General features: G+C 37.8%; 1 protein-coding gene across 1 annotated transcript; it reads left to right on the top strand.

Moving 5' to 3' along the window:
• Window positions 1-24,555, top strand: GNAT3 (G protein subunit alpha transducin 3). The gene is made up of 8 exons (XM_005148383.3): window positions 1-146; window positions 7,388-7,430; window positions 12,065-12,206; window positions 14,948-15,105; window positions 19,078-19,206; window positions 22,387-22,516; window positions 22,723-22,876; window positions 24,210-24,555. Exons 1-8 carry the CDS (start codon window positions 29-31, stop codon window positions 24,398-24,400), a joined length of 1,065 nt encoding a protein of 354 aa, XP_005148440.1. The 5' UTR covers window positions 1-28; the 3' UTR covers window positions 24,401-24,555.
• Window positions 24,556-26,299: the final 1,744 nt, after the last annotated feature.

The raw sequence follows: 26,299 nt of genomic DNA, 5'->3' as shown, positions 1-26,299 counted from the left end.
ACAAGCAGAGGACCTTTAACATCTCAAGATGGGCAGTGGAGCCAGTTCTGAGAGCAAGGAGTCAGCCAGGAGATCCAGAGAACTGGAAAAGAAACTCCAGGCAGATGCAGAGAGGGAAGCCAGGACAGTCAAACTGCTACTGCTGGGTAAATAGAATAAGAATTGCTTATAATGCTTTTCCATTGGTTATTTTACTCTGGAATTACATTTCAGTATAGTGAATTTCTCACCTCTCACTGTTTTATTTGAAGACAGCCCTGTAATGCACAAAATGTCTTCATGTGGACACTCATGAAGTCACAAGGAACAGACAGGAAATTTTCAAGTTAATGCATGTATTCTATTCTAAATATTATAAATCCTTGACTTTGAAAATATTTGAAAAATGAGAACCTATTGCTAGAATAAATGTTCTGATGCTTATTTATAGAGAATGTAGCACAAGCTTATCTCCTTATATTTTTAATGGACCTATATGCATTAATTTGCAGGAGGATTAAATGAGATAACTGGTTTCATAGGAAATCCACAGGTGTCATAGATATTGATATAATTTATTTCCAAACTGTTGCACTTAATTTTTTACACAAGCAAAAAGTGACACAGAAACAGGTTTTTTGATGCATAAAAATCATACTGTGGAGGGTTGAAGGTAATTAAATGTGCTGAATACAGACAAATATTCTCACAGACTACCACTTCTAATCCACACTATGGTCAATTTATTAACAGACAGCAGGTGTAATGGCAAAAAAATATCTTTTTTCTTGATGCAGCTTTAGACTTCTCTCATTTTCCCCATGGTACTGAATAGCCAACAAGAAATATCCAAGAATATAAATAATACTGCCACCATCTTAATATTTTTCTAACAGTATAATGCCTGTTATGAGAGTTTACATTGGTTTCTAAAAATGAATATTAAAACAGTCTGTGATCATTAAAACATATCTTTTTTCCCCCCTGCACTGTAACTGCAATGCTTACAAGGGATTTTAAACTGATGTTTATTCAGACTTAGTGACATCCTTTAGATAAAGCAAATCAGTTTAACTCTGTTGTTTTGCATCTTATGCAAAAAGTCTATTTATACCTGTTGAGAATCTAACTACTATTATTAATAAAGAAATAAGAGAAAAACAAAACCATGTTGACTTCTCAAATAATAATGGGAAAGCAGCAGTTTGATGCACGTTATGTACCATCAACGTTCAGATTGCGGTTTACAAAGCTTTTCAGTCCAGTGAAGAATACAAAGATCTTCTCTGCGACATTAAAATATTCCCCCTATTGAGGCAAGTTTGGGATGGTCAAACAACAGAATCATATTTTCATTTAAACTTCATAAAGTTTTGATATTTTCAATCTATTCTTACGAAAAGGAATTGACATATCCAGTTAGAACCAGGGCCCATCTATCTCAGCATTCTTTCTCTGGCCATATCCAACACTGATCCATGAGGAAGATGTAAGAATACCTTTAAGAGGAATTTATAGGATAAAGAGGACTTTATGATATGAAGAAATATTTATAAAGGAAGAATTTTAATGATATATTTTTATCTTCAAGATTCTATGCTTTGGCAATAACACTGGAGGTTGTCTTCCACCAGGACACAGACTAAATTACCCCTCCCAGAACTTATGTATGTATTTAGTATTAAGGATTTTAATTTTAAATGTTTCCTAATGTCTGCTAACCAGTCTGCTTCTGACACTATTCATATCAGTCTCAAGATACCTTTAGTAAAATACTTGGAGATAAATCGCAAGCTATGTGAAAAACACTTCTACTTCATTCATTTCAAATCTGAACATATTCCAGTTTCATCACCTATACAAGCACTTTTCATGAGACAAGATAATTATCAGAATCTGAAATACCTTCACTGAAGTTTTCTTCATAGAATATATTCTACAATATCTTCTTTTACTTATGTCACACATGACAAAAAATTCAAATTTGTCAGTAGTTAACACTTCAAAAAGGTTTTTTTCTCCTGGAAAACTGTTACAACAGATTAAGGACTTAGTAAAAAACATGTTGAAGAGAGAGAGAAAAAAAGGTTACATACTTAACAGCTCGAATTTTCTTGTTCTTAAAAATGAAAAAGGTGGATAAAATGTGAGTGTTTTGAGCCAATCGCACAGCTAGAGTGAAAATGTCTCTTGAACACCTGGAATCACAGCTGCTGAAGCAATGTGCATAAGGGGCACCATATAACCTCTTACAGCCAACCAGTAAAGAGGCCAGATAGGAGAGGATTAATCTGCTGTGTTCAGATCTGTACCTTTCAAAACCTCTGAGATGATCTCAGAAATTATTAAAATTTTACACTTCTTAAATCAAGGTCAGCTCTATTCTGAGCCTATCAGCCTAGTCCTAGATTTCTGCTCATTCAGACTATATGTCACCTCTGTATTACAGACAAGATGACACCAGTATTTCTCTTGCAGTAGGCAGATTGGCAGAAAATACTCTGAAAATAAATTGTGTGACCATTATGCTCTTACATTTTTTGAATACAAAAAAATATGTATTCTGACCGTTTCCTAAGAGGTTTATTTAATATATAGTCTGTTCTGTCTGCATTCTCCAGTAGGTCTTTTTGCAAAGAAGAAATTTTATGCAGAAAAATAAGATACCATGTTTGTTTATGTTAAGTTCTGTGACCTGGGCAAACACATTATCTGTTTTGAGGGGATAATTTACAGTTTATATGGCATGCAATAAAAGCTCTCATGTAAACTGGAGAGGGGTAAAATTATGCCACTTTCTGAGCTTCCTTACAAGTTGCCCAAGAGCCAGGAGAGTTAAGTTCTCTGAGGTAGGTGATCCTATGTTGTCAAGGCCATCCCCACGCCACACCTTGTTCACAAATCTGGCCTTAGACTTCAAAAACATGAGATTGCTTTATGAGTAGGGAAAAAACCTTCAGGGTGAAAGTTTACTTTCCTTTGAATCAGGGCCATATCTTGCTTACCACATCACCCACAGTTTATATTCTTCATAGGAGGGCAGCTTGCAATTTGTTTGTGTGCAAAGTACAGCGCACATTCCAAACATGGCCAGAACAGCCTGATGCTCACAGTGATGTCTCACAGAAACAGGATCGTAGCTTCAGCTTACATAATCATTAATACTTTGAACTTATTTATTTTCAAAGCATTACTCCATGGCCTCATTTTCTACAGTTTTCAGTGGCAGGTCAAAACCCACCCTCATTTAAACTGGTCATCTTCAGCTTGCTTTACTGAGAAATACTCATTTTTAGGGCACAACTTACCCATCTTAACTTAAATATCTGCTTCAGGGTGAGAAAAAATGAAGTTGTTTGTTCATTTGTTTTAGTAGCAAATATTCTTCTGCACTATAAGAGGTCTCTGATAAGTAGTCTGGCTGTAGAAGTTTATAGGATAGGCATTTAAAATCAGTTAAATGTATCAGTTACTGAAGTCAGGTTGAGTTCCTGTTATTAATACTTGTACAGGAAACAAAGACTGAGCACTAAGATGATCCAATAGTCCTATTGATTAGAATACACCTTTTCCATTTTGGAGGGGAGTATGAGACAGCATTTAAGGAACTTATTCCCTCAAGAGAGCTAGATCTTAGATCTTTTATCTACTCTCTTTCTCTCATGGGGAAAATTTATTGAGTTTGATAAGAGGACTAGGAAGATACAATTTCCAGCCTAGTTGATTTCCAGAGCTTTGAATGTCATAGACAAGGCTCAGTCAGTAGTTTGAAACCTTTTCTGATTTCATCTTGAAGATTTTCTTTTCCTGCCTTTTGCTGTTTTATGTCATTGACAGCACCTTCTGTGACAGGTTTCAAACAAAATATTCAGGCAGTAGGTTTTGGGGTTTTTTTCTTACTTTTACTTTTGGAAATACTTCTAAACCAAAGCTATACTTCCACATAAATAATAACTGTAAGAAGACAATAGCTTTTGATCTGAGACACGAAAGCAGCTTAAAATAAAAGGAAACCCTTCTTAAGACCAACACCCCCAGCCCTGCAGAGAAGGACTTGGGGGTGTTGGTCAAAGAGAAAATGAACATGAGCCAGCTTCAGCGTGCGGTCACAGCTCAGAAAGCCAACTGTATCCTGGGCTGCATCAAAAGGAGTGTAACCAGCAGGTCGAAGGAGGTGATCCTGCCCCTCTACTCTGCTCTCGTGAGACCTCACTTGGAGTATTGTGTTCAGTTCTGGTGTCCTCAACCTGAAAAGGACATGGAACTGTTGGAACAAGTCCAGAGGAGGCCATGAGGATGATCAGGGGACTGGAGCACCTCCCATATGAAGACAGGCTGAGAAAGTTGGGGCTGTTCAGCCTGGAGAAGAGAAGGCTGCATGGAGATCTCATAGCAGCCTTCTAGTATTTGAAGGGGGCCTACAGGGATGCTGGGGATGGACTCTTCATTAGGAACTGTAGTGATAGGACAAGGGGTAATGGGTTGAAACTTAAACAGAAGAGGTTTAGACTGGATATAAGGAAGAAATTCTTTACCGTTAGGGTGGTGAGGTACTGGAATGGGTTGCCCAGGGAGATTGTGAATGCTCCATCCCTGGCAGTGTTCAAGACCAGGTTGGACAGAACCTTGGGTGAGATGGTTTAGTGTGAGGTGTCCCTGCCCATGGCAGGGGGGTTAGAACCAGATGATCTTGAGGTCCTTTCCAACCCTAGGTATTCTATGATTCTATGATTCTAAATGGCTCAGCAGGTGCTAATCTTGAAAAGGGCTTAAACCCTCCCCAGTTTCCACAGCTATTCAAAGAAATTCTTAGAAAAGCAGTAACATCAAGTTACAGTTGAGGCCCTGGGCTCTGTTCTCTGAATTTGAGAGAGTCTCAGCAGCTTTCAGGCATCTCCAGTTTTTTTTCTATTTCTTCTCTGTCTATATACCTCGGTGGCCTGCAGGGAAGAGGTTAGGCACTCCCAGAGCAATGAGGCGATTAATGTTAGACTGTTGGGTAAGGCTCCCTTGCAGCCCGGTGCCTGCAGCCACACTCCATGGCTCTTCTTGAGTCTCCTCTGGAGCTCCCGTGTACCCTGAAATATACTGGGCTTGGGACATGATGAGGTGCAGTCTGAAATATCCAAAGCAAGAAGAGAGACAAGTTATGGCTTGCTGGAGCACCGCCTGTGCAGAACCTCACTGAAGATGGATGTGACATGTCCTGGGACAGAGTGAATGTGATCTCTGGGAGAAAGTGTGGGAGCAAACACCCACTGACCTTACTGGAGTCAGGACATCTTTCAGTTCCCAGGAGTGGTGCCAGAGGTTCAGGCATTGACTGAGATTTCTATGCCTTTATTTTCTATTTATCCTGGCATCCAAATAGAGACAGAGAAATCAGAGATAAAGAAGAAAAAGCCAGAAGATCTCAAATATGTGAAATGCAAAATATTGGCTGTGGCATTTTTATTGCTGGTTTCTATCAGGCTGAGCTATAAATCTTCACAGTGACAGAGTTTTTCAAAAGCCAGTTAAACTTTCCACACACCGGGACAGGATGGAGTTTGGCCTAAGTTCTTTTGTCTTTTATTCAAAAAATCTGGACTTGCTTATAATTGCCCTTTTTACTGCCTACCAAAGAGAAGCTGCCTTCAGCTCTCCATGCAGTCATGTAAGGGCTGTCATGATGCACTTTTGCCACTGTTTCTGCAAGAGGAGGGCTACCGTGGCAGGTGGAAACACCCTTGTCCCTGCTGTCCCACCATGGGGCCCTGGCTCGAAGAGCAGGATGCACAGGATAGGGAAGGAAGAAAGGAAGCAGGTGCTAAGTAAATTGTTTCTGATCTATTTCCTGGCATGCAAATGCTGCTACAACTAACATGACACTCCAGAGTGATGCCAATGTCTGAAAGTCATCTGTTGTGTAGATAAAGGCATTACTGGATCATAAATTAAAGAAGATCAGAGGTAGAAAAATGTAGCCAAAACATATAAATTATGCCTCCTGCTCTATTTTATTTTTTCCTTTCGGATCTGGAAAAGAACTTTATTTCTATATTAGGTTTCCTGGCATCTTCCCATAGGGTGAATGTATGCATTCTCAGCACAGCCTGCTCTCTTTCCTACAAAAACTGTAGCAAATGCCACCATGCTGAGAGGGCTTTACAAAGTTCTTCAGAAGGGCATTGAAGGGATAATAAGTGATCTACATCAAATTTGCATTTTTTCCAAACTGTGGCAGATGGCAGCATCATCCCATTTTGCATAGGCTCGTTTTTCTCTCATAATTTTTGCTGCTCACATCAGAAAATGCTTTGCTTATGGTTTGCTGTCTGCTGTGATTCATTTGGGTAAATTAATCCCTGTCATGTAAATTATATTAGTTTTTCAAAATCTATTTATGAAGTCTGTAATCAATTTGTTCCATTCACTGAGAAGCCCTCAGTTAAAATACCTATGCTTCAGATTTCCTTTTTTGTCAAAAGTACCTGACACCATTCAGAGAAGTAAATCATAGCATGCAAAGAGAAAAGCAGAGCAGTGATGAATGCTGTCCAATGGTTTCATAGCTAAAGCTAAATCCTCTCTTTAGGTGCTTTCAAAATACAGTTCTTGTCTGGTTGCTTCTGCTAAGACTCAACTCTGACTGACATATGATGATAGTCACTCGCACTGATTTCTAATGAAGGCTTTTGTTGTGATTATTCATGTTCCATGGGATAAGGACAAATTAACCACACATAACCTGACCAGACTTACGCGCTAGTTTTGCAACTGGCTGGTAAAGCAAATGTATGTGCCTCCCTGCCCATTCTGGAGACTTCTTGCAGAACCATTCCCAAGCAGGATCTGTTGCATTGCTCTACAGGTTTCCCACTTCCAGCCACATTACTTCCTAGCATACCAGTGTCAAGACATTTGCTCATGTGCTGCATCTGCATCATGAGCTAATCCACATGCAAGTCTCCATGTTCTTGTTTTTCCAGTTGCTCATAAAGGCTGGATAGAAGCTTAGACCTGTCTGGTTTGGCTTACAAAAGGTCATGATACATATTAAATGAGCAGCTGCAAATCACCTAATGTCAGAACCTGTAGTTTGTTCATGTTTTTATGATGCCTATCTGGCAGACATGAAATCAAAATATGACCCATATTTTATTTCCTTGCTAATTAAATAGTTTGTATTTTTACCTTATTGACTGAATGTTCCTTTCTTTTCAGACATCTCTTTCCTTTTTAGAATTAATGCTTTTACCAAGATTTCAGTAAGCCTGAGTAGACACTAACAAGAGTTCTAATTAGTACAATGGGAATCTAAAACACCCACATTTCTTCATAGATACAAAATTCTGTTTCAGAGAGTTATTTTTAATACTTGCTACTTAACTATCAATCACATCTTCTTAACATTCCCCTCCTGCAGGTGCTGGAGAGTCAGGAAAGAGCACTATTGTAAAGCAAATGAAGTAAGTACATGAATATTCATACAAGTTGTCGAATTTGGCATTTGTAGTATAAGATATGTAGCTAATGTCTTATTACAATATTTATGCTCATTTGAATAAAATGCAAAGAAACATCATTCAAATCAAGTTCTCATTCAACTACATAAAGAAAAACACAAAGTGACTATGAGACATGGTTGGACTGGTAATCAGATCTGTATGATCAAATCATGCACTGGTCCAACTTCTTGCTGAACATCAGGGAAGCTTCCTCGGCTTTGGTAGGAGTTACAGTACTGTAGTGAGAACACAAATGCATGAGACAACGAGGCACAGAAGATCCACCTAGCCTAGTGTCCTGTCTCCTGCACTAGCTAATGAAGGGTGCTTACAGAAGATCATCAGACCAGACAAGCACACACAGAGTAATACTTGCATTGGATAATCTGATAGTATCCACTGATCTGTGGCTCAGGCACCACCCTGAACCAGATAGCATCACTGTGTTCAGTAGCCCTCAGCCTCAACACCCACGCCTACATTTCTCCTGAGTCTTTTCTGAACTAGTGTAAACTAATAGCATCCACAATAGTCTATGGCAGGTAGTTCCACAATTTAATTATATATAATGTGATTCATCTTCCTTTGTTAAATTATAGTTTGTTCCTTATTAATTTCATTTGATTTCACTGTATTGTAAGAGAAAATACTGAAGCATTCACATTGTATAATAGGCCAAAGTCTCTTTGTTGAGGCTTTTTTTTCAAACTGGTCTCTGCAGATCATTCTTGGTCACAACAGTCTTATTCCAGCTCATGACAGAGGTTACAAAGATTGTTCTCAGGTCTCCCACAGGCAACATGTGATCATATTTAGCCACCAGCCTACACAGTGAGCAGCTGTTACCCACCATCTAGCATGAAAAGCAACAGTCACAAGAACTACTTTTAGCAAGGAAAGCATCACCCTAAAAAGTTTTCATACAATCATCAATCAGGGGAAAACCAGGTTGTACAAGCTGAAATCAGAAAGCTCTGTTCAAATTCAGACTGAGTACCTGGTTACGAAGAGCTTGTGACTGCGCCATAAATCTACTGCAAGAATACTTGTAGATGTTCACCCAAAGTGCACACAGTGCCACAGGGATTGAAACTAGTATCTTTATTTGCCTAGCTTCTAAGGAAGGTCAAATCTGCCCTTTTACAATTATCTTTTTACAATTTACTGTCACAATATTTTCACATATAGTCAAACAGGCTAAAACTAAATTAATTCATGTTATTCTTTCAAGGATAGCCAAAATACTACTCAGGTACCTGGTTTAAGCAGGTAATCCACCTGAGTTCAAGAAATTATACTTACACAGGAAGCAAAGATCCTCCTTTACGCTGCTGAAATATTGCTGTTGTATTCTAGCCCTGTTTTCATATACAGTGTCCAGGTCTGCCTCCTATACCTGTCCAAGTAGACTGTTTTATGAAATCAGTAATACTATTCCAAATTTAAGCTCTCTTAACTTTCTTATGTCTTCACCAATGCATTTTAAAGAGTTAAGTAAAAGATGTTATGTCATAAGACCAATTTTCTATATAAGTAGTTCAATCCATAGTAAGACAGATTCAGAACTATCCATCAAATTCTTTACTAACATCTTCTGTTCCAGTTCAATGGTGGATTATTTTGTCTCTGACTGTGTTCCAATCAGGAGACATTCCCTATTCAGACAACCATTTAAATGTACTGTGTTCAAAGCTTCCCCACATAGGAGCAGATTAAAGATGTTCCTCTGACTTATGCACTCTAAGAAGGCTTATAATGTTAACAGCAGTGAGGAAGGGGCGAAAACTGCAAAACTGAGTTTTATCTATAGAGCCCTGTGCATTTATGAGCTGTCAACCTGATCACAAATATGAATTATTTTACTGGAAAACTGTTAATGAAAATTAAAATTTTTCATATAAAATGTCATCTTCTGTCACAACCAGGGACTTTTTTTTCAAAAAAAAAGGAGACTTTTCAGTAAAAAAAAAACAATTTCAGTTATTAATTTTTTCATTAAAATATAACATTTTCTAGAGAAGACTGATAGCTGCTTACAGAAGCAATAATTTTGCTGAAAATACAACTTAACTCTCTGCCAAAATCAGGGTAATTTTACTCCTATTAATATAATTTTCTAATTCATAAACCTCATTCTTTCCAGACTGAAGATTTCAATCAAAGTTAAATCCTTCTACTTAGCTTTGCATACTATTTTCTGATGCTCAAAATATAGACATGCTGAAAGGCCCTAAAAAGGTTTGGATGGCTACGAGACATAACTGAAAAGGGAAAAAAAAGAAAAGCTTCTCTGGAGCTTTGTGTCTCTGACTAGCTAATTTCCAATGTGTGATCTAACTGTTTTGAAGTCAAGTATTTCTATGCTATGCTCTAAGATAGCACCACAAACCTACCACAAATAATTCCGTGAATGAAGAGTAGGACCCAAAATGTAAGACAACTAATCGTGCTTGTTGTGACTGAGTCAACTCTACCTATCTGATGAAAAGTCCTCCCTTCGTGAAAGACAAAACAAAACAAAACAGGAGACTGCTGTCCAGTAGAAACACAATTTAGATATTATGACTTGTAGCCTATCACCTCATGCCTTTGGCATCCTGAGTTAACTTTTTTAAGTTGCTCATTTTTTCAAGGAGCATCAAGGAACAAAATTTTCTATCTTCTAAAATACTCCTTCTGGCCTTAAAAGATGTCAGCCTGCTTTACAATCCTTCCACAAGAATGACAGATCTTTTTTATTAAAGCAGCAAAATTCCCTGTTGATTTAAAAAGCTTGTGAACATACCTTCCTCCAGAAGATGTAAATACAGCATTTAAAACAAATACCTAAAAGCAAACCCCCCCCACCATACAAAACAAAAACAACATGAAAATACTCAAGCAAAACCTAGTTTTCTGTCTGCAATTACCAAATCTAGTTTTATTTCAGGATCTTATATTTTCTTCCTTTGTTCTTCAAAGGTGAAGCATGAAGATAGAAAGTAGCCATTTGTGTACTGTTTCAGGGCCTTTCCTTCTCTTGCGTCCCAGATTTTTGCAGACAAAGGCAAAACACCCATCTTCCCCAGAAGCTGTTTTATGGCCACCAGTGTGAGACACACAAAGTAGTTAGACCAAGTTCAAATAATTCCTGGGGCTTGAGTTTCTATATATTTCATTCCATCATTTTTAGAAAAACTGCTTCATTTACAGGTAGTAAGGGGAAGAGTGACAAGAATATGCTGAAGTATCAGGGCAAACGTACCAGACCACGTAACATGGGTCCCCTTTTTCTTTCTCTCAAGTTCAATAGGATTCCTTTGAATCTTGCAGTTTCATTTGAAATTGTGCTGAAAACAACATTCAAAAAGTCAGAGCTTCAAAGCAGAGTTTATAAATTTGCCTGGTCTAGAAGTGAATGGGGAAACATGAAGGGAACCCTTTTTTTCCTACAAATGCTATTCCTACAGACACAAGAATGAAACTTTTGGGTTTTCTGACATTCATAAGTTATGGAGATGTTAAGACACACTTGGTCTGATCTGGGTTTTAGAGGTGTGTGTGGGAGCAACTTTTTTTTTGACGGGGCTGACTTCTCTCCCTGAAGGGAAGGTCTCCCTAAGACACACACCTACACTTATTCTGGGCTAACCTGTCAGATCCTTTCACATCAACCCTTTATGCTTGTATAGCTCTGTCCAGACTGTATCCCTGGCAAGAGACAGGGAAAAAAACAAATTCCAAACCCCAGAAATTATTTATGTAATTACTTTGCCTTTGTCTCTGAATAACTGAAGTGAGGAAGAACAGACCCATGGTTCCAGCAGCAGCAGCACTTTGGTGTATGTTCATTCATAGAATCATAAAATGGTTTGGGTTGGAGAGGACCTTAAGATCATGTATATCCAACCCCCACTGTCATGGACACCACACCCACAAAACCATGCCACCAACTTGTCATTGAGAGTATGTTACTCCAAAAGGATGAAGTTTTCATCCTCCTTCACAAGTGAAAGAAAAAGATATCTTTCAGTCATGGTACATTCTACACACTGATCTTGAAGAACTTTAACCACATGCTCTTTTCCAGTCAAGGAGGATTATGAAATTATAATTCCTCTGTCAGATGAATTTTCTATGACTGTTAAGGTTTTTTGTCCTCTGGAATACAGGCTATATCCTCCGGAGTAACATTCATGTTCCCAGACCTGTATATAACAGTAACACCTTTCAGTAACTAGAAATAGTAGCTGATATACAAAGAAATATTAAAGATTTTTTTGTTTGTTTTGTTGAGGAACTACCTCATTGTTCTTTGTAGTAAGATTTTACTCTATGTAAGATTCTGGATAAAAATGATTAAATAAGCAATGTGACAGCCCATGACTAATATTGTAGATTCCAGTTACAACCTCATGAATTTAACCTGAAGTAAGTGCAGAAACTGCTGTTTACCTGTTCCAGCAGAATAGGCAGATCAGCCATTGATAAAAGCTTTTTCAAGAGCCAGACAGATTCAGTTCTTTCTCACACTGATCACAAAAGCAATTGAACCAAGTTTTCATTATTGTTTTTAATACATCTCTTAAATCTTATGTTTTCTATTTTTCCACCAGGATCATCCATAAACATGGTTTCACCCACGAGGAACGCATGGAGTTCAGACCTGTCGTTTACAGTAACACAGTGCAGTCTATCCTGTCTATCGTGAAAGCAATGACCACGTTAGGAATCAGTTATGAAAACCCAGCTAGACTTGTGAGTATGACACCCTTTCTCTTGAAATTGGCATTAGAATGCAGCGTTTGTAATGTAATAGTAGAGACTATAGAGCAAAGAGGGTTCATATTTGTTTTATGACAGCAGAAACTAAGTATTACTTGAATTATATGCGACAAGAGGCCCTAATTGATTTTTATTTTCTCAAGGCTGATACCTGAGGTCAAACCTTTGCATGAACTGCCATTTTGTTTGTTATAAAAGAAATATTCAACTTCCAAAAACGTAAGAAAGAAAGGAAGAAAAAAATCTTTTCTTAGCTCCATAGTCTCTTATTTATTGCTATTGGGAAATATAATAAATATTTCCCTTTTATGAACAGGCCTTGGGGCTCAGCCAGACATGTTGGGAATATTTCAGTTTGGCATTGCTCCTGGAGCAGATACCTCCCTGTTGTATGGGTGCAGCACTAGCCCATTGCAATAGCATGGAGTCTGACCTTCCTAATAGAGTTAGCAAGCCTACGCACAAGCACATAAAGGAAAAGCCATAGTCAGAAGACCTGTTATTCTCGGACAATCACACTGAATTTTCAGGGACAGAAGTAAAGGAAAAGCACATACTTCTCAGTAAAATAGTTCAATCTATTACCTGTAATTCAAACCTTGCTGAGAATTTCTCAGAATATCAGCTGGTTCCAGTTTTGGTAAATCCTGCCTATTCCCTAAAGGTTTACCTTAGAGGGAATTATATTTGCTTGTCTGAAAGAGATTTTTCTGTTCCAGAAGTCTACATTTCATTACAATGACATGTGGTACTTTGACCTAAACAATTATAAAGGGATATTTCAGACATTACTAAAGCTCTTACAGTCTTTCCACAAAATAGAAACTGAGTATTTTCTCCCTGTATTCTCTTAAGGGTCCATGAATGCAAGTCATTCAAACAAGTGTAACAGTGGTCAAAAGCAGCATACAGAAAATATGCTTGTCCCCTCTCCTCTATTGCAGTAGACAGACATATTGCATAAGGTCCCATCCTCCAGTCTACATGGTCTAAGGCAGCTGAACCTTGGAGCACCTAGCCACAGCTCTTGGCTCATCTTCTAATATCCACTGTGTAGTCCAGACTGTTTGCCATCTGTAATCGAGATATTCTGTCTGTGCTCCAGTACTTCAGCCTCTTTTCTCAGCCCTGCTAAACTTTCTAAGAGGCTTATACATTACACACTATCATCTATGCCAGATTCATAGACATTATTTTCAAGGGATTTCACAGCCTAAGGAAATGAGAATTGGAATTTATTTTTTTGTTATTGTTAAATAGCTTAGTTAATTTCGTAGCACTACATAAGCATCAAAATCCACAGTTCTTGCTTTTTGCAGAGTGATCAATGAACATTTACTGTGCACCTGGAGGCTCTGAGCTCAAGGTTTCTTGTTGTAGGCTATTCAACCAACAAATCCAACATTGTAGGATGATAGCTATAATCATAACGTGATATGCGATATCTAGAAGGAGAGAATGTTCCAACCCTTATCTTCAAGAAGTGTGTGCCATTGCGAGCAGCCCTTGAGACAGATGTGGGGTGCGCAGGAGAAACCATGACTCAGTTCTGCTGATCTCGCCACTCAGTGAGCAGATGGGGTGTAAACACAGCCAGTGTTGTTTAATGTAGAAGGGCAACTGTATGACTGCTCACTTTCCTTTGTCAAGAAAAGGCAACACCTTAGTGATTATTGCCCTCCCCCTTTTTCTTTTCATCCCTGACTACTCAATTCCTCCAATATTTTAGAAAACCTGCAGCATTTCAGTTTTGATCAGTCTCTGGGTTTGACAAAGTTTCCATAAACTGCAATTTCCACTGAAAGATAAAGATAAAAAACATTCCCAAAATAAATTTGTTACAAATTATTTTGAAGATGTTGCCTATTTTTGTATAAAACATACTCCCTGCCAAAACAGTGTCTGTCAGAATCCATTTATACTTTTGCAGCTATTGACTGCAAGTCACTTCAGTTGTCTACTTTTACGGCTAAGAAGGAATTACATTCTATAATTATCCACTGCTGTGACAGTGTATCAAATGACCCTGTTTTAATGTTGCTTTTAATTTACAGTATACTCTTAAACTGTTAACCACCAAAAGACATATTTTAATGTAAGAGATTGCTTGAAGTCTTTTTGGACTGACTGTAAAAGGAAAAAAATACAGAGTAAAAGACTAAATTTATTTGGGATTTTATACAGTTACACATTTCTTCATTCCCAAATAAAAGAACATATGGGAAATGCATTCATTATTTATATTCACTTTGCCACATTTTTCACTGTGGCCAGAAGCTATAAATTTTTCTTCTAAATGCATTAATTAGATATATTTAGCTATATATTTCTGCTTTGATGTACTTGTAACAGGTTTAACTTTTAAATATCCTTTTTAATTTAGTTTTTGATATCCGTCTACTTTCTCTCACAATAAATGCCTTCCATCCAAGTTGGACTTTCTGTGAACTCATGGTAAGGTAAAACTAAGCCCTTGTATGAACAAAAACAAGAGCTAAACTCTGTGTATCACAACTTAAGTGTAATCCTGGCACTAACTCAAGAGAAGTGAGCTTGTAAAAAGATGTTTACATGCACAGGCAAGTACAGGTACCCAGAAAAATCAGTGAAAATGTGCAATTTTGCCCCTGCAACTCATTGTAAACCATGCACATCTTCAAGGAGGTGGAGGAGCACAGTCTGCTTACACAATACTTACTGAAATTTCCCTTTAGGAAGACGAAAGGAAGCTGTGTACCATGGCAACAGCTCTGGAGGATGGCAACATGTCTTCTGAGTTGGTTGAACTCATCAGACAACTGTGGAGTGATGGTGGGATCCAGGCCTGCTTCGCAAGGGCAGCAGAGTACCAGCTCAATGACTCAGCAGCCTAGTAGGTGACAACAGCTGAGGTGGCCACTACCATAACAACATAGGAAGGCTTGTGACATTCCTCACATGCAGAATAGCCTACAGAAATTATTGCTCATTAACCTGAAAAAGAATGAGGGCTTTTTTTTGGCTAATGTTTGTAATAGAAATGTTTAACTAAAGGAAACCAGTTGAAAAACTGATTTTTTTTTCTGTGAGTTTGCTTAAACTGTAAAAAAAAAAACACACAAAAACCTGTTCTCTTGTCATGTAATTATAAGATTGATAAAATGAGGCAAAAAATGAATTGAAACAGCTTAGGTTTTACCTAGAGTTGTCCTGTGAGTGTATGAATATCAAGCTGCTAAACATACACCAGAAGAAAACTAAAAACTTTCTTCTAAACTAATTTGCCTGCATGGGTGGGTATCCCGTGGGCTGTTACCATCTCAGCATTCAGCTGGTGTTGGCCAGCCACACTGCAGCCACTCTCCAACCTGACAGCCCTCTTTCTGCAGCCTGGGAGGTGGCAGGCAGATAAGCAGTGGACTAAGGCTGCTCAGGTTTGGCTTCATTAAAGGTCACCATTCAGCTGGGGTACATCTAGTTTACATGGAGTCAGTAAGCTTAGACTTCTCAGGATTTCCTGGGTTGGTTGCTTCTACAGCTGTTCTTGCAGGCTACAGCAGTCCTGCTCTGGTGTTCTCTCCCTCAGCTCATACAGGACAGAGCAGGGAGGTGCCACCTACATCAGAGCTTTCCTTGAGTGCACAACAGTGAGTCTGACTCTAGACCTGGGCAGAGGTTGTTCCAGCTCAGGACCATATTCCAAGGTCTGCATTTGGAGGTTTCCCTGCTCCTGCAGCTCCTCCTACAGGCTGAGGACACCACACCAGATGCTGAGTGCCCTGTTCAGCACTGAAAGGCATAGTTGAAGGCTGGGCCAGGAGTCAGAGTCCTGGGTGCTGAAGGCAGGGATAGCTCAGCAGATACTAGAAGGGCTTCCATGGAAAATGGACTATATTATTATTATATGGGCTATTATATTATATATTTATATTATATATGCTATATGAAAATATGAGCTACATAGCTAGAAGGGATAAACCATGAAAATATTAAAAATTCTACATCTCTTTATATCTTCAAAACAAGAATGAAGACCTTTATGCAAGATACCTAAGCAAAGAAAATATTGTCTGTGTTGATATGTGCCTGATTTGACATTATTTCTATGAAATAATGTCAAATTTCTATTATTTCTATAGGAACAGCCACACTGCTGTTCCCAGCACTAAAATCCTCTAACAGCAACATCATCATAATTAAAAGGAAAAACAGTTAATGAAATTAAAAACAACAAACACAAACAAACAAAAACAACTACAAAAAAAAACTAATATAGGAAAAAACATATATTACCTGCATATATATACATCTATATGTACATATATATGTGTGTATATATATATATATACATTCTAGTACACTATGCCTTGCAGATTAGGTTTTCTTGCCTAAAAAGAAAATAAGATAGTCTAAGGTAATTCCTTCTCAGTGTTACGGGCTGTGTCTTTTAACCTGCAGTGGTTTTCAGAATTTAAGGGAGCTCATATAGACTGCGAAGTAGACAATAATCATTATATATTGCTGGTCACATTAGAAACAACAGTGATATGTTTTTCATCTGCCTGAACTCTTCTGAAAATCCTGCTAATTCTTTGTCTTCATTTCACAGCCAATGCTTCTGAAAATCTAGCCTTGGGCTAGAACCATTAAAATCAACTTAATTTATGCTCTTGCTGCTAAGCTTCTAATGATCAGTGCAAAACCAGCTACAGTCAGTCAAAAATCTAATGCTACATTTCCATTTCTTTTAAAAACAGACTCCTGTTTCCCAGTCCTGTGAATCAGCTCCTACACAGAGCACTGAATTATACTGTGTAAACTCTGATTTTCTGAGTTTCTGTTCTCTGAGTCTTTTCATTATTAATTCATGCTAATGACGTTGGATCACTGTCTTTCCTCTGGGTGTTTTAATTGAAAAAATGAGATCTTCTGAATAGAAAATCCCCTGTATGTCAACTTTTGTTGGGATTTCTTCCTTAGACCCACCTGGAATGAATCATCTTCTAAGATGGAGTGATGGGTAAGGAAGGGGGAAAATCAGGATTATAAAAACCATGTCATTGTATAGTTACCAGTAGTACTTCTGCTTGCTTACTTCTTGCTTGCTCAGCCATTTGCCTCTCAGAGCAAGACTTATCACCTGCATCAAACCAAGGAAACCATTTAAAGTAACCCACTAGTTTATGCTCCTTCTTTTGTCAGTGGAGAGCCAGATTGTAGATCATTCCCTTAGAGCTGCCTAGAGCTCTAAGAAGAATCTGAAGATGCCTCTCTCGCTCTATTAACTAGAAAATTAACTTGGTCTAATTCTTTTTATACAATTATGATTGGCTGTGTTGGACTGAACTTGGCTATTTGTGACTAAGAACTATCAAATCTTTATAGTGAATTTTATATTCCTTTTTTTTTTTAGTTTTATAAATTGCAAAATTACTTTTGTGCCTTTCCACAAAAGTGAGAAGAGTTTGCCTCAGACCCCACTCAGAGAATCAGAGCTATACTGCAGTTTTAAAATAAACCAGATTGTTTCCTGGACTTAAAAAATGGGCAAACATTGAATTACTCAGATCAACTGCAGCACTCCTTGCTCCAGTCTATTCAAATTACAATGGAAGAAAATCCCATTTCCAAGTATTACTTAAAAATCTCCATATGGAAGACTTTTTTTTTAAAAAAAAAAAAGATGCTTTATTTTTTTTTAATTTTTATTGATTTCTTTTCCTTTTTTTTACATACAGATGTATTAAATATTGCAGAGAAGGATGATGAGCTCTCAGGCTTGTTTTGGTAGTTGTCTGGTTAAACTGAACAGCAGAAACTTCATGCTGGGCAGACATTGTGTTAGAGAATTAATAAAAAAAGCTGTGAAGCCTAATAAACATTAGCAAGACTGTGTTTTGCTGTCAAATAGAAAGGTGCCAACTGGGACACCAAAAGCTTGTAAATGCTTCATCTGTTGTATGTGAATTCTTGTTTTTTGGCTTTGTTCTTTATTTGAATATTAATAGTTAAAAGGTAGGAAACCACACAGACATCACCTTTTCCTTTTATCAGTTCATAACCTCTTGATGCTGATTCCTAGACCAGCTAGTAGTATTCATAGGCTCTCTCCAGCCATTTTGAGAGAGCTGCATGCCCCTGGAAGGGACAGAAATATCTCTTGATAGGACAACGACAGGATTCAAAGATCTGATCTGGATTCTCATTTCATGCAGATTTTATCTCTGTATGCCAGACAAGGAAACCTGGTAATCTACTCTTTTCCAGGGTGTTGTGAGAGTACGCAGGGGGTCCTCAGCTTCATTGAAGCTTCTGGTTTTGATTACAAAATATACGGGTTTTAACTATCATTCATCTTCCTCTTGTAAACTGGTAGATCTGCAGAGAAAACATCCCTCTAATGTGAATTCCTCCAAAATGTTATGCCCTCCCTTTCACTTAGAAAGATACTGTTACAAGAGGTCTGTTAACAGGCTGTGATTGCTTCTGGTCAATCTACTTCTGAGAAATGCTTGTGGTTCTTCCCCTGTGGTGGCAGTTCCTGCTTGCTGAAAGCAAATGGACAGAAGCCCATTCTGACAAGGTAGCTTTTCGGCATCCCTGGGAAAATAAGGATTTTCCTGAACTGAAATTCTCAGGAAGATGTTTCTTGTAAACAACTAAATTACACTTGTATATAAAAGGAAAAAAAAAGAAAGAAACAAAGAAAGGCTTTGGATTGTGGATCTAGGTTGTATAAAAACCAATATATCATATTTAAATATGTAATTTACATAAATATTTAAAAGTAGCTCAACATGAAGTGATTTTTCTAATGTTCATTTCACCTTTTGAATTCAGCAATCACGATTTCTTTTCTCCTTAGTTACCTCAATGACTTGGACAGGTTAGCAATGCCAGACTATGTGCCTAGTGAGCAAGATGTTTTGCACTCCCGAGTGAAAACAACTGGGATTATAGAGACTCAGTTTTCTTTCAAGGATTTGAACTTCAGGTATGAAAGCCATATTTAACAGTTTTCTGTGGTTTTATCTTTCTTGTGTATTTGCAAATGTATTGATCTATTATAATATTGGTAATCCCATTGTGACAGCTTTGAATTCACTCATTGAATATTTTGTAATAGCCAAAAAAGCAAGCTATTTTAGTACCAGTACTCCAAACTTAATTATATAATGGACTGTTATAAAATATCTCAGAATATCAGATCCTAAGAGGACATTTTTGCATATGTATGTGTCTAAAAAGCGTTATTTGTATCCTGCCATTTGAATAATTGTTTGTGACATTTAGGAAATTTGTCTACCTAAATGCCCTTACCAGCATGCAAAACATTTGATGACTACTAATTTGCATGCACTCTCCACCTTTCACTCTCTTCTTTTGAGAGTGGAAATAACTGCTCTTAACACCAGAATGCATTACATTTGGCAAAAAAAAAAACAACAATTTCTGTCCCATGGGAAATTTCAGTATTAGCATTAGAAAAAAATCTTTAAGTGATGTTTCAAATATCTCAGATGTTGACACTTTGAGATACTCAAGATTTTCTTATGCTTGGTGAACCAATTAAAAACATCTAATTCCACATGAAAATGTATTTGAATAAATTATGATGGTTTAGCTTTCTATAATAGTTTTCTCTATAGACTGAGTTCCATTTAATTCTTAATTTAAAGTCTTAGGTGCATGTTACTGGAATGCTGTCTAGACAAGAAACTGTAGCGATAGACACATGTATAAAACACCAGGATCATAACTTTCACATTTTTTATTTGGCTTGAGTTTTTTTCCCTCATGCGGCAATTAAACATTTCCTAAACCATCTATGGTACCACACAGATGTTTGACACAGTGAAGTTCACATATACAAAATAAGATTCTGAAATAGATGCCTTAGAAATTAATTCTTGTCACCTTAATACACTGATCACTCTGAAAGTTCAGCACTTACCCACAAACACTACTGTGCAATGTCATGGACATCATCTTATTCTCTCATTAACATATTTCCAGAGAGCTTTGTACAATGGAAATCTGAGCACCTTCAGTTACTATCATAGTTTACGTAAGAACTAAAATCAAGATGCAGAAAGAAATCATAAGACTTTTGTCAGGACTCTGACATGCATGCTGAGAGTCCTGAGGTTAGCTCAGTATTAGTGTCTAGGTCCAACTGAAATGCACAACTGAGAATTAAGTTACCCAGGTGTCTTTAAACAAGAGGAAAGCTCTTAATGCCACCACAAACACAAAAACCCTAGTGTGTTTAGACCCTCTGCTATGCGTCACAGTAGTGTTACATGAGTAAATCCATTGGTGTTTTTAGGCACTTTAATAATATGAGATAGAATCACTACAAAAGTCTGAGGGGTTTTAGGTGCTGTAGGGATGAAGAGTGGCTATAAATCCATCCTAACCAGCTGGTTACTGCTACTCTGCTTTGCCAGAGCAATACAAAACAGCTGGCGATCCTGATGACTCTGCACTTAGTTTGATAAGTACCATAGAAACATTTATAAAGAGAGGAACACTTCCACATTAAGAGTGAGTTATGGTTGATGTACTCAACTGAGGCTTTGGGTCACAAGCTATCCATGGATAAAAGGAAAACTTGAACAGATGCCTCATTCACTAAATGCTCGTCCTCTTCTGAACTGAATGAGGCAGAAAACATTTTGTATCTGTGCAGTAAAAGTCTAAATCCCAGTACTGTAATTCAGGGAACTGAATTACTGTTGCACAGATAACATATCTTGATATTTGCTGTCTTCTTAGTGGTTACTTCACTGGTTTAATGTAATTAACTTTCATGTGCTCTTTATTTCACTATTGTTGACTTTGATTTACAGATCTCAAAACATACTTAAATAATTTTAAAAGAAGATCTGATCTTAATAGGTGATCTCCTGCTGTCATTTCCATTTATGTGCAAGGAACAATTTGACTGAAATCTGGCAAGCTTTATTTTAGTCTTTAGGCCTCACTACATGTACCATTAGGACAAATGAATATACAGCTACTCCCAGGTCTGTAGATAAGTTTTCCAAGAACAATGCTGGGAAAATATAGAGCCTGCTTTGGTTAAAGAAGAAGATCATCTCAGACACACATCTACCACTCACAGAGGCACATCAGCATTAAAGGTGCTTATTTTAAACTCTGAGCTGACAGGAGCAAACTAAGGTTAGTATAACAGAAAATGTCCATAAACATTGCCTCTGGACTTCCCTTGATCTTCTCCTATTTTAACTGACTTCTCATTAATATTCACAGGGCCATATGCTAAAAGCTTGCAGGAATTAATACAGATTCATACAATTCTGTATGCTTGTGAAACTGTACTGCAGACTAATTTGTGAGGCTTTTTTCCCCCATAATCCTTGTTTCAGAGTTACATGCTACAAATCAAGGACAGCTCCGTTTCAGTTGAGCCGTAACTAGGACCCAGCTATTTGCACACAGTTGGCTTTGGAACTCATAGAAAGAGTCCATAAAAAGCTCATATGACTCTACACAAAGGTAGTAATTTCTGGCAGATAGTGTAGGAATAATACAGAGGAGGATAGACATACATTTTTCTCTCTATACACGAAGGGATTCTTGCTCCCATGAATTTCTGCTTCAACAGCAGCTAATGAGATCGACAGAACAGAGACCCCACTACAGGTTATACAGCTAGCCAAGTGACTATGCTAGGGTAATGAGTAGGTGACTTAATATTGATCTACACCAGGGGCAACCTGTGACCAGCTTCCAGATATATGTTTTATTGATCAACATGTCATTTCACTGCAAGTAAAACTATGAACAAATGACTGTGGATTTGAGGGGATTTTGTCAATGTTTCATGTATGAATTCTGTCCCGAATAAATCCTTGCCTGAATGGCTGAGTCCTTTACTGAGTTCTTATGCAGAGCCCCTCTTCCTCAATGTGGAGTGTTACCTGAAAGTATTTCCTATATGCAGGTATTTAAGCCTTTATGTTTCATTTAAGTCCGCTACAAAGCTGTAAATTATATGTAGTACTGCTTGACCTTTTGGAATAGAAATGGATGATAAACTGGATGTTTGGTTGCAGTTCATCTCTAGTTGCACTCTCCATATTAACAGCATGACTACGTGCTTACAAGTTAGTGCTTTACATTGTACATATGCTATTTTTCTGCAAAGGATGTTTGATGTGGGTGGACAACGATCGGAGAGAAAAAAGTGGATTCATTGCTTTGAGGGAGTTACTTGCATCATATTCTGCGCTGCACTCAGTGCCTATGACATGGTTCTGGTGGAAGATAAAGAAGTGGTGAGTCAGAAGAGACAAACAACCTTTTTTGCTGCTAAGTTTTAATGTACTCTCTGATGGCATATCAGAACTATTCCTGTTCCCTGATAACCATTTAAAGGCTATTATGCTATATTGGTTCTTATCTGTAAAGAACATTACAGTAAAACTGACATATGGGGATGAGATTCGTCAGTCTCTCATGTTTACCTTTTGCATCTCAACAGAACAGAATGCATGAGAGCCTTCAGCTGTTCAACAGCATCTGCAACCACAAGTGCTTTGCAGCCACTTCCATTGTGCTCTTTCTAAATAAAAAAGACCTCTTTCAAGAGAAAATAGCAAAAGTTCATCTGAGTATCTGCTTTCCTGAGTATGATGGTAAGTTTGGGGTTTTCAGAGGAAAATAAATTCAGATGATGAGTGTAGGTCATGCATTAAAGACTGAGACTTTGACTCAGGTCACCTATATTTAACTATTTAAATACTAAGCTTCCTACCTAAGCACCTGGCCTTTCTCTCAAAAGAATGGTAGTTGTCACATGCACAGAATACAATTCATCTCACCCACCCATCATGCTTGTCCTAGGAAGGGGTCATCTGTCTGTCTGGAGATGCTTATTTCTCCCCATTGGCAGTGGAGGAAATTAAAAGAACTAGAAGTTTCAGATAGCTGAAGCTAGCCCATATTTCAGCACAAGTGAGTGCTTATGACTCCCAAACCATAACTGAATCCAAGTTTTTTGTTCCTTTTCTGAAAACCCATTCCATAAAGGAAGTCTGACTCTTTCTGTATGTCACAGTAGTGTCTACTGGAAACAAAACCCAGCAGCTGTTCCCAGCTGATGTAAGAGAATATATGAAGCCACATCAATAAGTGCCAGAGAAAATCTGAAACTTGTCAATATTTTAGTATTGACCTAATGTGTTTGGGACAGGGAGTGTCCAGAATGAAGCATACTTAAAGCAATATTAGTAGAAGATGCATTCTGCTCACTTCCTGAAAACCAGCTCCTTCACTCCCTTTCTCAGAATGTATCAGCATAGCAACCTAAATTCCCCAGTCATTCACTGAGGTATACAAACATTATGTCCAAAACTCAGTGGAGCTCACCACTTTGCACTCCCTGAAGCTTCAGACAGGATGGGATCCAACAAGGGCTTTCAGCAACAGCCTGCCACCAGGAGTCAAAGCCTGCTCCAGCCCTGCAGTGATACCAGCGTCCATACCTGCTGCTGTTGTAAAGCAGTGCAACAAACAGGCAGAAAAACTGCATGAGGAAATTGTGACTGAATATACAAACGTGATTTTTTCCCTTTCTCCTTCACTTATCTCTTCATTTTTGTACTCCCACCAATTTTGTCTGCTATCTGATTCCCTTTGAATTTATGCTCTTTCCTTTTTATGTCTTTTTCTCTCACTTCCTGTTCTCCCTCTAAAATCTTTAACTGTTTCACACTGACTGACTCAAGAGCATTTCACTTCAGAAATTAGGACTTCTGGTTAGGCATTGATATTTAAATTTAGGTGGCCAGTTTAGATAGAAAATTATCATAGCTACTGCATGAAGTAAACTCTCTTTAAGAAAAAATAATAAAGAAAAGAAGGGGGGGGGAGAAAAAAAGCAGAAGAAAGAAATCTTGTTTCTTAGCAGCTGTGAGGAAATTCCAGTTGAAATGTGTTTTCTCTTTCTTTTACTGTTCTCTCCACTAGGACTAAATACATTTGAAGATGCTGGAAATTACATCAAGAAACAATTCCTAGACCTGAACATAAGGAAAGAAGATAAAGAGATATACTCTCACTTGACATGTGCCACAGACACCCAAAATGTCAAGTTTGTGTTTGATGCAGTCACAGACATAATAATCAAAGAAAATCTGAAGGACTGTGGGCTTTACTAAGCATTCATTCCCTTGCTCATAGCCTGACTTCATCTCAGTCCACTTTCCTTTCTTCCTGTGTGCTGCCTGAAATAAAACACTCTAGGGAAGAAACAATATCAATTAAGCCTTCACCAGCTGTCAGTTGAAGCCTTGGGTATAGCCTGATCATTGCAATCATCACTGACTTTCTGTATCTCATAAGATTGAAAGAAATGTTCCTGCTCCACAGAGATCCCAGCCACTGATAAATCCTACTGGAATCAAAGGGAAATTCCTGTGTTAATCAATATGATTTGAAGGTAGTCAGCACTTCTCAGGAAATGGCACTACTTTTATTTAGATTTGAAACCTTAAGAGAGCTATAGCATTAAACACTATCAATGCATCATTTCCATTCAGTACTCTTTTGTTTTCATGTTACATACACAACTAAAAATTACATAGCATTAATTCAACAAGGGCAACCCCCCCAGACTTAACTGGTGTACAACAAAGAGCAGCGCAAATCTGAGTGTTTAATTATACTGTTTTGTTAGAAGAGCTAAGGAACATGTACATAAAAAGTGCACTTGTGTAAAGCTGAAAAAGGGTGTTACCCAGTTTGGAGAAAAGAAAACACAGTAAGATGCAGGCAAGTTATCTGGATCCCTACGGGAAAATATGTTACAGTAACTGTCATTTCCTGCACATGCCATAAAGGCAAGTTGGAACATTATTTTTTAACAAGTAAAGATAATATTTTTTTGTTTTCATAATAATTAGCAGCTTTGTTACTGGATAGTTTCTCCAGTGCCCTACGACTGCAACAAGGATTTCTACCATTAGAAGGTATAAACCCACCAGTCTTCATGACAAAAACACATTGTTGGGCTCAAATGGCTCCTAGAGCAAGGGGGAAGCAGTCATCAACAGCAACATCATGCCCCTCCCAGCATAGAGGAGAATAAAACCCTACCATGAATGTTATATTTCTCCCACCAAGTGTCTTAGGAGGACAACTTGCTGCACATCTTTTCTCTAAAACAAAAACCATCAGCATTAACAGCTAGAGGAGCAGTGGAGAGGTAAATGTAGCACCAGAGAAAATGCATTAGAGACTTTGAGGGAGGTTTTATTACAACTTTTAACTATAATATTTTTGATTATATATATTTTTTTAATCTGGTATTTAAACTGCATTTAAACTGACTAACTTCAACTGTTTTCTGTATTTTGGTTATACAGTCAAATCTTTAAATTACATAAACAATAAAATTTTGGCTTCTGGTACAAGAAGTGGTCCCTCTTTCGCCTACAAAAATGCTTAAAAATAGCATATGTGGCATATACAAATACTCTGGTATAATAGTGCGATCAAAATGGCAATCTCATGACTGCCTTTCTACTCCAGAAATGTACACATTCCAGTGGGATAAGATGACCAAAGATTTGTTATACTTGATATCACACCTCTTTGTAACTCTCTCTGAGCTTCTCATTTCAAGAACTACAGTTCCGGTTCTGTAAATTGTATTCTATAAGGTTTTATCTGGCATTTATTGTGGGTATGGATTCTTCTAGGAAGCACAAGAGAAAGGAATAGATTTATCACAAAGACCACTATTGCTTTTGCTTACTTTGCAAACTCTTCAACAGGAAGAAATATTCAAAAGCTGACAGCTGCCAACTGCCATTAAGTTGGTTTTAGTTTGCACCATCATTACAACATTATACATGTGGTTTTGATAGTCCATGAATGTTTGAATGACCCATCTTTAATTTGAAACTGATATTCAATACCTTGTAGAGTGGCTTTACTTCCTATAGCACTGCAAATCCAGTTCAATGGGCTGTGTGAGTTCACTCTGTTCATGCATTGAGCTTGTACTAATGGTGTGTCCCTCTGTTAAAGGGCGTGAAGCACCATGTATCAAGCTG

Source organism: Melopsittacus undulatus, chromosome 5 (assembly GCF_012275295.1).
Source record: "Melopsittacus undulatus isolate bMelUnd1 chromosome 5, bMelUnd1.mat.Z, whole genome shotgun sequence".
In the NCBI taxonomy this organism is placed as follows: domain Eukaryota; kingdom Metazoa; phylum Chordata; class Aves; order Psittaciformes; family Psittaculidae; genus Melopsittacus; species Melopsittacus undulatus.
This window is presented reverse-complemented; position numbering and strand designations above follow the sequence as displayed.

What these genes read in the sequence shown, in the direction of transcription:
- GNAT3 (XM_005148383.3), top strand. Translation starts at nt 29, where the DNA reads ATGGGCAGTGGAGCCAGTTCTGAGAGCAAGGAGTCAGCCAGGAGATCC. An exon ending in ATGAAAACCCAGCTAGACTT is followed by an intron (nt 12,207 to 14,947) that starts GTGAGTATGACA and finishes ATTTCCCTTTAG; the next exon opens with GAAGACGAAAGGAAGCTGTG. An exon ending in CTCAATGACTCAGCAGCCTA is followed by an intron (nt 15,106 to 19,077) that starts GTAGGTGACAAC and finishes TTTTCTCCTTAG; the next exon opens with TTACCTCAATGACTTGGACA.